The 15,100-nt window shown below is 32.3% G+C and overlaps 1 protein-coding gene across 1 annotated transcript; it reads right to left on the bottom strand.

The window, feature by feature from the left end:
* Positions 1-1,729: 1,729 nt before the first annotated feature.
* On the bottom strand, positions 1,730-10,760 carry LOC123717248. The gene is made up of 7 exons (XM_045673144.1): positions 10,459-10,760; positions 10,002-10,280; positions 8,609-8,705; positions 6,272-6,583; positions 5,586-5,769; positions 4,915-5,062; positions 1,730-2,449 (listed from the first exon to the last, which is right to left on the bottom strand). The coding sequence occupies exons 2-7, from the start codon at positions 10,148-10,150 to the stop codon at positions 2,356-2,358; spliced, it is 984 nt and encodes a 327-aa protein (XP_045529100.1). The 5' UTR covers positions 10,151-10,280; positions 10,459-10,760; the 3' UTR covers positions 1,730-2,355.
* Between the last annotated feature and the right edge of the window lie 4,340 nt (positions 10,761-15,100).

Here is a 15,100-nt window from a genome sequence, read left to right as displayed (position 1 = left end):
TATTTATTATAATAATTATTCACATTTTGCAATCATGAAACTGAACCTGAATAACAGGCTGGGAGGCTATAAGAGCTAGTCTTTGTCGGGGTTGACAATGGAACGTTTATATTAATTTCATTTTCATTATTTTCTATGGAATTGGATACTAAGATTTTGTTAGTTATAGAATCGTCTATGTAGGCTTCTGCAGCTGTTGTTGACTTCCACCCTCCGTGACGCTTTAGTGCTATTATGTCTCCGCCAGCATCGATTAGTAAGGCCGCAGAAGTTCTGCGGAAGCAATGTCCCATGTACGAATCTGAGTTTTGGAAGATTAAGATCTAAGATCTAGGCTATGGTTTACCCAACATTCCAAATTTGTTAATACCAACTCTTTGTTGTGTGCATTTCCCAGAAATGTAATTCAAAAAGAAGGAAGGATTGCTACATGAATTCGCATGGTCGCAGTTCTATGTATTGTTTACATAATTGGTAAAATTTGCCCGTTATGGTAAAAGATCAGTCTATTTTGATTTTGTGTTCCAAATTTTAACTAAAATTCATGATTCGAAAACTTCGACGTCTTTGAATTTAAAGTTGTATAATCCCTGTCGGCAGGCATCGTCTATTACAAATATTAGTGCCATCTGTAACAACGTTATAAGTACTTAAGTAATATAAAGGCAGTAAATATCTACGTATAAAGCCATTACTTAGTGAGATGGCGTTTAGTAACTAATATATTGTATTTAACTTTTATTTATCTATCTAATAAATCAATACTTCTTACCTTCGTTAAAAGATATAATTTATCGGGCGGTTCATTTAAAAATTAATTTAAGTGTTCAGCTGAAAATGTCTTGGCTTTCTTCCCTTTATATCCTTGTGATTTACGTTTCAGAAATGATATAGTTTTTGAATATTTGGTAATATCAATTTCGTTGTAAATACTCAGTGTACTTTTAATCATAGAATATTTCGACCATAAGAACGAACACTTAAAATTATTCGATAGCTCTTGAAAGTGGTCTAATAAAACTTTTTCGGAAAATGAGTTAGCCTTTTTGTTTATTTTCTAAGTCATAAAGTTTAGGTAACATTTGTCGTGCGCCTTTCTTGTTTTTTCTGGCAAAACTGTCTGTCTTTTTCGTAGCTGTTTCTAGAATGTCAGGAGGAGTTAAAATTTCATAAGTATCGTCGGTGTTGCTTGACATTTTTGCTACTAAAGTTTTATCCAACAAAATATTACTTAAATTCGTATGTACAAAATAGCGCCAAAATGGAAAAAGTATGTTATCGGTCTATTGGCTCGGATACAGCGCGTGGCGCACTCACCACAGATAATGTGTACTTACTTAAATTGAATTGAAACCTCCTTGGTCGGGACACATTATACTTTAATAATTAAAAAAATAGTTTTACAGCATTGTTTTGTTAGGAGAATAATGCTTTTATTTGATTTTTATATTTTCCTAAAGAAGTATGTAAATAAAATATGCCAATAAAAGTCTGTACTTCATTTCATAATAAGAATACGACTGAATGAGATTATATAAAAAAAACTTTATGGAACATTTATAAATGCTAAAGTAAAATCTTTATGTGAAAAGTATTCGCTTTTACGTTATTGTTTAATATTTTATGACTAACATGACTGCATGGAAAGCTTTCAACTTAGTGAAAACAATTAGAGATTGTTCTTTGATTTTCTTAATGAATAGTTTAGGAGTGAAATAAAAATGCGACATTATAAAATTAATATCTTATATTTGTTCAATAAAACTACATCGTGGGCCCGTGTGCCCGGTGCCCGGGTAACACGTCCTTTGTATTATCTTGTTGCATATAAACTCTGCGGGCAGACTGTATTATAAGGCAATGTAGTGAGTGTCGTCAAGGCATCTGGTCCTGTTGCGGCTAACCCCTCCCCCCACTGACCCTCGCCGCCTATCGTTACACTTATTGGAATGTCAGCGATGCGAAAGTAAAATTATAAACGAAACCTTAAACTAGGCCCCACGAGTCGCTCGTACACTCACAATATTGTACCCATAGTATGAGATGACAAGGTACCACCGCTTTACCACGATGTTGATGAGCTTCAAACACATCGTTACTACAAAAGATGTAAAAATTCAGTTTCCAATTATAAACAGTGATATTGTCACCTCACACTAGGGCTGAAGAGCGCCCGTCCATAATGCATCCGTTAAACGATTAATCCGATTGGTACCCTATAAAACTTACAAAAATTCATCGGTAATCTTAAACTTAATCTAAGTTAAAATTAAACGGAATTTCAAAATAAATTACCTAGGTACAATATTAAGTCTAAGCTATTTATATAGGCGCGCGGGTTCGGTGGGGGCGCTGTCAGTGCGTGGCTTCTCGGAGCTTCTTGACGGGCGGGGCGACGTCACACGCGTCACCAAGCGAGTTCTCTTCTGAACTGGCTTCTTCTATTTGCCTGTAAAATAATACGACGTAGTTGTTTAGATACCTCATGGAGTCAAGTTTGAGATTAAACAACTTAATGTTTAATTATACAATAAGGACATTCATGAACAGGAAAACATCATTGTTATATTTTGGATCAAGTGATATTATTAATAATACAACTGTTGACATAAATAAAAAAATAAATATACTTCAAGTTTCAGCAAATCAAAAATATATTATAATGTAACAAAAAAGTATGTTTTAAAATACAGTAGAACCCGTTTAAGACGATCACGCTTAATAATTTCTAGCATAATACGCCAGTCTCTGCAACTTGAGACATATTTTCATACACTTCTTAACGCTTAATACGATTCATCATCCCGTTTAATACGCCCAAGCCCGAACCGAGAGGTCTAACCGAGCGCTCTAACGCGATCCCCCAGAAAGGCCCCCTGCCCGCTCGTGAAGAACCCGAGATACTGCAGGGTTTTCCTGGATATTCTTCCATTGATGACAATGTAGCACAGTACGAAATTCAATCACAAAACGAAGCCCTAAGTGATAATGATGAAGACGAAGATGAGTCAACTCCGGTTTTGTCAAACGCCCAGGCATTATCAGCTGTTAATGCTTTACGACACTATGTAGCTTTTTTGGATCAAAGCGAAGACGCACTGCAAAAGTTGAATTTTGTTGAAATTATTTGAATTGCTAATGTATTAAAATCTTAAAAACTTATAATTATTTAAATATTTTTAAATTTAAAATTTTTTCCGACGTTTCGGGTGCTTTTCAGTGTGCGTATTAAAATCTTTCTGTCAAATCAAAATAAGTGATTATTTTAAATAATGTAAATATAATTACACGTATTTAATTTTATTTATAAATGATAATTGTATAATTTAATACCTATATATACCAAAATTAGAACATAATACATAATTCCATATCCCGCATAATACGCTGTCTCGCTTAAGACGCGTTTTTGGTAGAGTCCCTGAGAAATCGTCTTAAGCGGTTTTACTGTACTTAGTAAATTAATAATTTTAGCCATAATACCGATTACTAGTATAAAAGAAAGTCCAATATTTCAATCTACACCGACTTATTGGTAATACCCATAAAAAGTTAAGTAGGGTTGAGTTATTGCTTAATTGTTCCTCAACTTCGTGTATTCCAAGAAAACCTTTTCACGGCAAACACAAAAGACATTGTCTCAAGTAAAAAAATTTAAGACCACGTGTTTCCCAGATATTTCTCTTTTTGTCCAGATTGGAACAATTTATGGTCGTTTCTAAAAAAACTTTGTGCCCGGTAACTTTAAGCTTAGTTTAAATTGACTATAAATTATAGAAAAAATTACCCAGCGTAATTAGTAAATTATTTCACAGAAAATGCATTCGTCACAGGTTCTTTTTATAAAAAAAATCCAGAGAATAAATTTTACTATGAAAAAAGTATGTTGTAGATTATTTTAGTGCACAATTACAAGGAACCCCAGGAGTTATGAAAGTTTTTTGTGTAATGATAGATATATTTGATGGTTTGGAGCGTAAAGTCCTAAAGGATATCAATATACTTCAGTGTACGGCTCCGGACTTTAAATGCATTCGTATTTTATGACACTCGCTCGTACGGTGAATCAAAATATCGCGAGGAAACCGGGCGTGCCTTTCACTCGAAAAGTCGACGACGTGTGTCAACACAGAAGGCTTCACAGGAACCTACTTGGCTATTAGAAAAAAAATGATCACGAAATAGACACCTGGAGACAGGACCTAATAGGTTGTTACGCCACCGGTTTTTCTTATCGTTCTAAATTAGTTACACACCTGTGTACAAATGCTACTAAATATTCATTGGCTACACTCTTCAACTTTCACCTAGCGAAACAATGGTGAACATTTTAAGTATGGCCTTGTTTTGATAATAGCTACGAAAAGTAGTATATTAATAGAAATTTACAAGTAACTTCTAGGTATCATCTGAAATACTGTGGGACTTATTGCTGATTTCTTGCTATGCTATGTTGTATATCAACTGACCGTATAGAGGAAAATTATTTGTTAATATGTCAACGTTTAGATTCTAATACATATATCAAATATAACTTGATATGGCAATCTCTCGAGTATCACAACGCACTCAGCCACTTATGTTATAAATTTAAATTTTTTTTTTAAATTACAGTAGAATCCCGATATATCCGACGAAGTCGAACCGAAAGTCGTAGTAACAATTTTTGTTAAGCATTCAAATAATCACACATATAATGTATTGATTAATATTTACGCGACCATCAGAGAAAGAAAATACAATTAAATTTGTATATAAATCATATTATGACTACAGTGGCATATTTTGTATACAATAAAATGTTTGGTATTAGTTAATTATATAACCAATCCCACCACATAGATATTTAAAAGGTTTCTTCTAACAATTAAATGATTTACTCAAAACCCATTAAACCCAAATCAGGTTACATACCGTTTAGCTCGGGGCGTGCTTAACGCTGAGTCAGAGTTGTCGGAGGGGGAAGCTGGCGTGGCTGGATTCGATGGTGACGCGCCTTTTGCGTCCATCGAGTCTTCTGTGCAAGATGTCGTGTCTTCTGCGCACTCTGATGATAATTTACCTGGGGAGATAATAGAAATAACAATTCAAACGTGTTCATGTATGAAAAGCAATTGGCATTACTGGTAGCATAATAATAATGTTTTACAATAAATCGATTTAGTTGGAAACGGGTCGGGTTGGAAATGTTATTGTAAATATACCCTTATTACCGTGGAATAGATTAATTTACTAATCGCGCTGCAAGTATAAAGCTTGCCGCGATTAATAAATTGTATAAACTGATTTTTCCTACTTCTTTTCTATTAACTTCACTGACGACTTTTTCATTTATAAGTTTTAAAACAACGCGTATGCATAAAATTATACAATAAAATATGTCATCACAAATTTTACACACATACACAGCAATTATATTAGAACATAAGCAAGCTTGTAAGGGAAAAATAAACAACCAATCACCAAATACAAAAATAACTGAAACAAAATATAAACTTAAACCTTAATAAAACATATTCTGTGCCGCTAGTGAATCTCCCATTTTTGTATGTATTATTTGTATATATTTGGGAATGAATACTCACCATTACCATTTGTCGGCGGTTCTAGATTGCTCTCGTCGCTGGGCAAAGGTGATCCCCCATTCGTGGGTGCGACCTTTGGAGGCTTGCCGAGTAGTTCCGGTTGTAAGTCTGATACTATGTGGTGTATCCATAACGTGAGTTCTACCATGTGCGGCGACCATTTCTTGCCACAACCGTTTTGATCCTGTATAAAATATATTTTTAAGAGTGTATTACATAATATATGTTTATATCTATTTGAAACAGTTTTATGAAAATTAACAAATTGAACGTAATATTTTAGAGGAATTTAAAACCTTTGCTTTTTTCAACCTAATAACTCATCTCATTAAGCATTAGGCGGACACATTTCAGTTTGAAATTATCTTTTTATTAGCTGGAACAATTGTCTTGAAATCTAAGGGTAAGATTCTCAGTAGAGACTTAACCCGAATAAAGAATTATATCCCGTACAACAAAAGCGTAATGGTTTTGACAGATTGAAGCTATGTATTATTATTAAAAACTTATAATTATTTACATAATTTTATTTTTTTTCCGACGTTTCGCGTGCTTTACAGCGTGCGTGGTAAAATTATGTAAATAATTATAAGTTTTTAATAATAATACATAGCTTCAATCCGTTTAAAAAGTGTTTTCTTAACGTGTAAAAGCTAAGTTAACAAAAGACAATACTATATACTGACCTTATTTAACCTATCACAGACGTTTCTAATATGTTTAACAAAATTGAGGTATTCCTTGGCAGTGTAATCACTTCCTTCCATTTCAGGAATGGCTTGTACGCATTCGTCCGCCATGAATGGCGCTATCTCGGGGCTGGCAGCAGCCAGGAGAGCGGAGGCTGTGGCAGTACCGACCCCTTTAAGATTACTTAAAGCCGTCATCGCTGATTCTATGTTCGGCAGCTTCTTGAAGGCTTTCTTTGTCTCCGCCATCACGGCTCGTGGCGTGTTCACTTTTATGAGGTATGATAGTTGTGGGTAGAACCTTCCCCGCTGTAAAGAGATGTATAACACTTAATAACGTCTAAGTATATATAACAAAGAATGCTTTAGATATAAGTTTCCAGCAAGTACGCTCGCGTAAAATGCTTCGTTAACTCAATATTTAATATAATTATGGCCGCTTGTAAAATCCATGGAAGTCTAGACATAATGTACGGGCAAGACTTTCCTCACGCTCGAGTCACGAAGAGCCACGACTGGTAGGATAAGATTCAGAAAGTCTTCTGCTAATAGTGCTTTATCGCATTGATCCAACTCTCTTTATTTGACACATTCAAAATAAATTCTAGAATACTAATCCAGATTACTGCTCTACATACTTCTATATACTAACTCTGAAATATTATTTATATAATTTATTAAAATGTCCCCAAGGTTCATGATTTAAAGTATGATTGACATTCATGTTAATATTACGCGATGTAATATGGTAGAATACTTATTGTTAACCATGTCGTCCTGTGTTCTTATTTTTACCATATTTGAAACAAAACGAGGTATTTATAAACTAAAGATTCTCTATTTCTTTTTATAATCTTGATAATTATTGGTAAATTTAAAAACGTATGTACGTTTCCTATAATTAAGAATAGCCCCTGTAAAATTACACTATCATTAAAATTCTAATCGCTCTATTATACGCAAAGATTAAAGACGTGATTTATGTGGTTTCAATAGCCTGCCCACTATGGCTTACGTTAAGTTTCTATATCGTACTTTCTACGAGTCGTAAATATATAAAAAAAATACGGCTGTGACTATCTTTATATAAACATCTTTGATGAACCTTTTAAAAATAGATTTAGCGGAACCGACACACGACATAAAAACAAAAAAAAACTTAAATGTTATATCTGTCATCGAACTGTAAATCTAAATCATTCTCGAGATTAAGACAAAAAATTTCATCAAAATGAGTCCAGCTGTTTGTTTGACTTAAATTACAAACACACGCACGAAACATTTATATATAAGATATAGATGTGATGCATAGGAAAAGTATTTGTTTAAGCCATCAAACATATATTCATTAAAAACAGACTGACAAATATAGCCGAGCTCAATAATAATAAGTTTAGTCATCAACAAATGCAGCATTCCAATTTTGACAACTACTACCACTAATATCTCGTAAATAACGTTTTTTAAATAGGTACTTTATAGATTTTTTTTAAATTGCATCTAATTTATTTTAAACGTTAGTTAAAAGTGAGTCTACTTCTCATAAAAATAAAATCCAAATTTGTCTAAACATTAAAGAACAATGAATGTTTATGAGGATTTTTATCGGAAAACGTTTTGCATAATGTTTATGACAAAATATTACATTCAAATTATTAGATAACACGTTTTTGTTATGCAATGTTTTAATATACATTCATTCAAGCCGGAACGGCTCAATTATGCTGAAATAGACACAATTTTAATGTGTTATAAACTGTATGTAGTATAAAAATATTATTTTATTTTAATTAAGAAACTAGACTAGACATTTGTCTGTTGGTTTTTAACCGATTTTGTAAAATCGGTTCAAAATGTCAAATGCTTGCTTGTTTGCAGTTCTTACAGTTTCATTTAAAATCTAAAACTTGGCGATAAAAAGTGGCCTCTTGCCAGATCTTATAAAACTTTTTTTTCAACCGACTTTCATAAGTGTATGTATATAGTTTATATATCAAGGAATTTAATTTGATTTGATTTTACCTATTGTAGGCTGAACGCATACCTTGGACCCAGAGAACACAGTCGTACCGAGAACGCTGATGATTGGTTTGCATAAAGAAAAATTATCAATGAAGAAATTACATAGGACTTACTGAAGCCCCGACCTGCCTTAATGAATTGAATACAGTGAGTGATGCGTCACGGTGCGTGTGCACTAAAGATTAACATTGAACCTGGATGTGCTTGGTTTGATTCTTGGTAACAAAAATAAAATATTGACTTAGGGCCTAGATCTAACCCACTCAAATAACTATACATGCATACATTTCAATAACAGCATACGATACTCACGGCCTGTTTCCATTTCATCAGCTGTACCAATTCCTCGTGTACCATGTGCGCATCTTTGCCCCTGGATTTGATCTTCTTGGGCAATTCATTTTGGTACCTGAAAACAAAATAATATCAGAACTTCCATTCAAGTTATGTCAGCGTATCTTACGAAATTATAATTCAAATCAATACATGTAAATAGTATTTAAAATGAGCTGATATCAAAATATATTTTCTTAAATTATTACATAATAAAGTTTGGCAATACGAAACTCCTATTAATTGTAATTATTACTAATGGCAAGTCTCTACGATAGGAGTTTATCTAAAACAATTATTCTGTGTAATAATGACGTGAATATTAAAGTATGCATTATGCGATGATGTCAATATTCAACGGATTTATTTTTTTGTAATTAATACATTTTCATTTGACTCTATATTTTTTGGGAATTTACTTTATCCCGGCCAATATAAAATAATTATTTGACAAAATACATTTAAATTAAGAATTATTAAATGTATTTTAATAACGTTATTTTTTGTTACGGAAAAAAATTGTTTATCAATTTATATAAAATTTGCTACTAAAAAAAATAAGTTTCTGTTTCGTTATTGGCAATTAAATACCAAATTTTAAACTAAGAAAAAATAAATATTATTTCTACACAATAATTATTGTTTCTTTGTACAACATTATTGTAAATTAAATTATAAAATCACAATATTACAAAAATATAAAAAATTATAACTTAAACAAATAATATAACCTAATTCTTCATTTTCATTAAATTAATTTATTTATTATGTGTCATTGTAAGCATAATCTATTTCTATATTATTACTAATGAATTACCGTATCTAAAATAGACAATTGTTTAAAATGTGTGTTTTATAATGTTCTTAGATCAATAGAGACTATTACAATCAAGTTATAAACAAAATATATTGAACAAAATTCAAGCTAAATGGCAAGTCACCATTTTGAACGGATGTACGCTCTTCAACAAAGCATCTACTTTAAAACTCGATCCCTGTGTATAAAATATGGTTATACAAATACTAGAGTTACAGTATGTTATTTAATCAAGAATCAAGCAAGTTATCGGTTGAACGCTACAGTATGAACAGAATAAATGCAATTAACGAGCGACGATACATAAAGGACAGCCACCATTTTATAACGCCTAAGCGCCGCGATATTTTCCCACACACTGGCTTCAGGAAAAACGATAGTGTCAATTTGACATCGATCCCACGTGACGCAGTGATTTTAATGAGCCGTCCGCGGACTAGAGATGCAGTCCGCGAGGGAGGTAGCTATCAAATCAGTTTGCACGGATACACACACAATACAAGTTCATTGACACGCCACGGCCGCATTTTCTCCTTAGAAAGACGTCGTACTTACCAGTTGTCCAATTTTATCAGCTCCTCGGGCCTCTTTGTTTTCTGATCGGCCTTTAGTTTAATCGCTTGTGGATATAACTTTAAAACACTATCAAATTCTTTAGCATCTGCTTCAAGAAAGAAAGCAGACGTGTCTTTCGCGGTAGCCATTGTGAACGTTCTAAAATGTACAACACTCTGCGTACCTATTTAGTTAGCTATAGCGCCGAACTCGACGCGGCGGCAGCACCTGGCATACTGGGCGCCCTCTCCCCACTCGCCGCCATCTTGTTGAGTCTCGCTATGACGTTCGATAATATTACTTAAAATTATTTCACTAAATCCTGCCCTATTTCTACATACTTATTTAGAATAAGGTCAATCTTACGTTTATGACCCTCTATTAGAGTAAATAAAATATGCTTAACATCAATAATACTATTGAATGTTTTAGCAATTGAAACAAAAAACATACTTACTCAACATAACAAGGTTATATCGGACACGCTTCGAGTCGTGGCACCGCGCAATCGTGTGGCCTCCATAGGGAATCGGATAAATCTGGGATGTACCTAACATTATAATCACAAAATATCACTATTTTACAAAACACTAATGTTATTTGATATATAAAAATGCTCGTAAAATTGCAATTATGTTAGTCACGTCGACCTCGTCGCACTATCAATTTCCTTAAACGTGACGCAACGATACCGTTCTACCGAAACGACTTTGGTAAACACGCATATTTTCCGTTGCATTGCAGTACACACTGAGCTCGGAGTAGTCATGAAGTAGTTACTAGCGGTGTACATAAGGCATTTAGGTAATACGGCGTACATATCACCGGGGTGGAACGTAACACCAATCGGCTTTGTTGTTTTGATAGATCGCCACGTGCTATATACTCCCTCTTTTTAATTTGAGATTTTAGTTTTATTGAAACCAAAGCCACAAAGCCGGACGTATTAACTTCGATATTTCTATTTGGAATTGCGGTTTTGTCCCAATAGCTTTGTTCATATTGAAACAATACGAATATACAATAATTATAAGTGGATTAAATATTTATAAACAATGACACTCATATGATAAATTGATGACTGTTATATACGTACACAGGTGTACTACAAACTATGTTATCCCAACATTGGAAATATTGTCGCGATTTTATATCTATTTATCCAGGATTGCAATCCAGGAATCGAAAAGCATGTCACTTACCAATAAGCATACTTGTAAAATATTGACTATGTACAATGTACATATAGATTATCAATTAATTGATATCTCTAAAAAACAAGTAACCATTATACCATATGATGGTACATCTAAACATTACGATGATTTTCTACTAGCTACGATTTATAACATGGTTTATGAAATGAATAAATCTACAAACGAAAAAATTCAAAACAGAGTACAAAGAACTTTATATATTTAATAATAAAAGAATTACGGAAAATTGTAACACGTTTTTTTTTCAATAAACCTAAAATAGCTATGGGCTATGCATTCTATGACCGTTTCAAATTTGTTGCAAATTCGTTCAGCGTCGTCATGGCAACAAACATCATATTCTAATTTAAAACTATACCATACGATTCATGCAGCGTTGGAATTAACAATAATTTATTTATTCTGTATATTCACAGTGGGTTGACAACATCCGTGGGTGGTATTTATTAAGTTATTCATTTATTTAACAGAATATTTCTTAATTATATTTGTTAAATATAAATAGGTGTCCAAAGATCGCTTCTGAGCATAGACTAACTAGCATATATACACAGCTATGTATAGATTATAAAGTACCGTTTGACCAGTACGTACTGAATCGCAATGTCAACGGTTTTATAATTAATTGAGGAATGTTTAAAGGTTTTAACACCCTTAGTTCCCTTTAGACGGATAAACACAATTCTACGTCTATTTATTGATGCCGACTGACGAAGCCATGGCATTATTATAACCATTTTTTTATTTATCGGTTCAATCTTTGAGCAAGTATTTCCAGCTTTATAGACTGAGGGAAGAACCCGAGGCAAGGGATGGTCCCTTTTTTATAACGATAGGGGCGCAGAACAAAAACAGAAATGCACAATACGTTCGGGATGTGCGCAAAAAATAATTAGGTATAATTTTTGTAAATTTACGATTGTATTGTATTGTTTTATGATGCACAGAAGAATTATTAATAAAAATAGGGGTTTAAAAATATTATCGTGCATGTGTAAAATTGTTATGCAGATTCCACTGAATTTTTGTATCAAAATTAATAAATATTGCTTTAGTCCTGAAACGTTTATGTTAAACTAACTAAAAATGTAATAAATGCACAATTAACAAAGTTCATTTAAATCGAATAAGCTTATCCAATTTGTAAACCAACATTAGTATTTCAAAACATTCGATTCAAATAAGTACAGTGCTTATGATTTTTATATTATAACAGAAAAAAACATTGAATTACTATGATATTATAACCATAGAAATACAAGAAAAAACCTTGCAGTGGGATTGTTTCTCCTTTTTGCCTCAAGGTTAGTGAGTTGACTCTTGATAATCATAACGTGTTCACAGATATCGTCATTATAGTATACTGAACTAACAGTAGTAATCCTTCAACATACGTTTAAGGCGTGTGAAGTGAATTATGTACTTTTATTATCAAAGTCGTATATTAAATAACCTTAAAGTTATTTGGGTAAAGTATGTAAAAGGTCATTCAGACCAATCGGGGATGGATTATATGGAGGATTATAGGAGTTATAAGACTTTTTAATCTTTAGCTAGATCCACTATGGTAAGCTTTTAAAAACTTTACTAAAGGGCTTAAATTATAGCATTACTAGTTTAATTTTAATGTTAATCTCTATTTACGGAGGTCTTTTAAATTTTGTTTAAAAATAAATAACAATTTATTTAAAAAACAATATGAAAACATCGCAATATTGACGTATAAATATACGGCAATATTGCTATTTACGTTTTCCAGTTTAAAAGGGCCTTTTGGTATATACCATTCTGAGTCCAGAACACTACATTTATAAAATTGAAACTGTCGTATGCTAATAAGTTCTCATGTAAAAATTTGCTTATGAGAATAAAATCCTATAAACATTAAATTTTACAAAATTAAAAAGGCTTCTATTTTAACATTATTTTTATGTTGCTTTTAGATGTAATTATCTGTCCATCTCAAACAACATGCAAATACTTGCAAAGTGATTATTAGAACTTATTTTCGTACATGATAGTTTGTTTCGACACAAATAGGAAATTAAAAGAGTGACTAGATGTTAGTGGACTATGGCTCACATTCTAAGAAGTGACGCGCCATCGTTCGTGGCAATCGGCAGATATTTTTATCGTTCGTGTTGTATGTAAAGCAGCGCCATCTTGTTGCCCCTTGTAGAAACTTCTAATATTCTTGATAGTGCAACATTAACTCATTGTTTTATACGTGTATTTTTTTTATTTTTTTTATGTATGTATTTAATTCTAAGTACATTCCTCTCAAACAGTATTTTTAATTCAAAGTTGTAGTTAGTTTCTGTTGAATTTTTAACCAATATTTTAAGATAAATAAATAATAGTTTCACTACTTTTTACTAACAAACTATAATATATACTTAGGCTAACTACATAGATGTACTCCTTTTTAGTATATATGTGTTTATTATTACCCAAATACAATAATTTATATTGGAAATGAACATTGAACTCTGTTATTCCAAATTTATTAGTATAACTCTACATTTTCTGCCGTGGTATATTATCACAGATTATAGTTTTTATTAAATATTTAAGTTAACTGTGTACAAAATAAAAATCAACAATTTTATTCAAATACACGTGTTGATAATTGCACTCGCGTTGTTTCTCACGCTATACATGTTCTCTCTCTGTCTAGCCCTTTATGAGTAAGGAAGATAATGAATAGTCAGAATTTAATTGTTGAATGAGTGAAACATTCTACCATCTTTGTTTTATTATTTAGCATCACCTAAATAAGAATTATACATATACAACCCGTTTCAAGTTGAGCTGATTTGATACGAATACTACTTTTACATTTGCGAGTGTTTTAACGGGAGTTTCATATATTCTAGTTCTAGTGGCATTCAAAATAAAATATAGTAGTTTATTATTTACGTATACAATATTTTATTATTAACACTCAGGTTCTTCATTACTGTTTCCTGAGAGCTGTTGAGTCCTTAAGACTGACCGTAACTTTAAGCCTTTATTAATTAAATGTAATTTTTAAATCTGTCATTCTAACAGTTTAAAAACGAAGTTCTTAAAGACCATCTGTACGAATACTTATTTTTGTCACTCAAAGTCAAACGCTATTTATAAGTTTGAATAAGGAACTCTTTATGAATGATGCATTCCACGCTCCCAAACGTTGACCTTGAAGAATATGGTAGTGATTTTATCGTATAATAAATCTTCTAGTCTAGTGTATTTGGATATAAAGGTGTTTGGAATGGTATAAATATAATGCCCAAGTTATAATGCAATTAGTATAGGTTATTGAGTGATAAGAAAAAAGGAATATTAATCTATTTGTACACACCATTTTATGGTTGCAGATTGGACTGTTTTTAAAGAAATTTAACTTTTTTCCATTTAACTACAATTTAACATACACGATTAAGTAGACATATTTTAATAAATTTCTTAAGTTACCTTCCCTGATTATATCTATTATTTTTGAAGTATGAATATTATATAACTTATGATTACACACACTGGCACTCCGCCGGCTGTGACCCCAAAAATGTCTCCGACCACAAGGAGCGACCAGGTATCGCTGGTTCGACAGAGTGGGGAAAGACCTGCTGCAACTAAAGGCCTGCAATTGGCGGTAAGTGGCATATAACAAGGAGCGCTGGAAGTGTCTCAGAGACCAAGGTACTTTTACAATTTTATTTACTTATAGGTTCATACGCGACTTCTTCTGTCTGTGTAATTTACATTTACAGAATTTATATCAACAGCTTCGTTATGAGAAATTAAATAATTTTTAAAATAAAATTTAATAATACTTTTTTTAATTTTCCAATGTCATACAAAATATTGACTCCCACGCCTCTCGACGCAACATTAATC

This window comes from Pieris brassicae, chromosome 12, assembly GCF_905147105.1.
Source record: "Pieris brassicae chromosome 12, ilPieBrab1.1, whole genome shotgun sequence".
In the NCBI taxonomy this organism is placed as follows: Eukaryota; Metazoa; Arthropoda; class Insecta; order Lepidoptera; family Pieridae; genus Pieris; species Pieris brassicae.
This window is presented reverse-complemented; position numbering and strand designations above follow the sequence as displayed.

Bases quoted from the DNA above. Each gene is read 5' to 3' on its own strand.
- LOC123717248 (XM_045673144.1), bottom strand. From the start codon at position 10,150: ATGGCTACCGCGAAAGACACGTCTGCTTTCTTTCTTGAAGCAGATGCT. The intron at 8,706-10,001 runs GTAAGTACGACG...TTTTGTTTTCAG, and splicing joins CTGATAAAATTGGACAACTG to GTACCAAAATGAATTGCCCA. The intron at 5,063-5,585 runs GTGAGTATTCAT...TTATCTCCCCAG, and splicing joins ACCGCCGACAAATGGTAATG to GTAAATTATCATCAGAGTGC.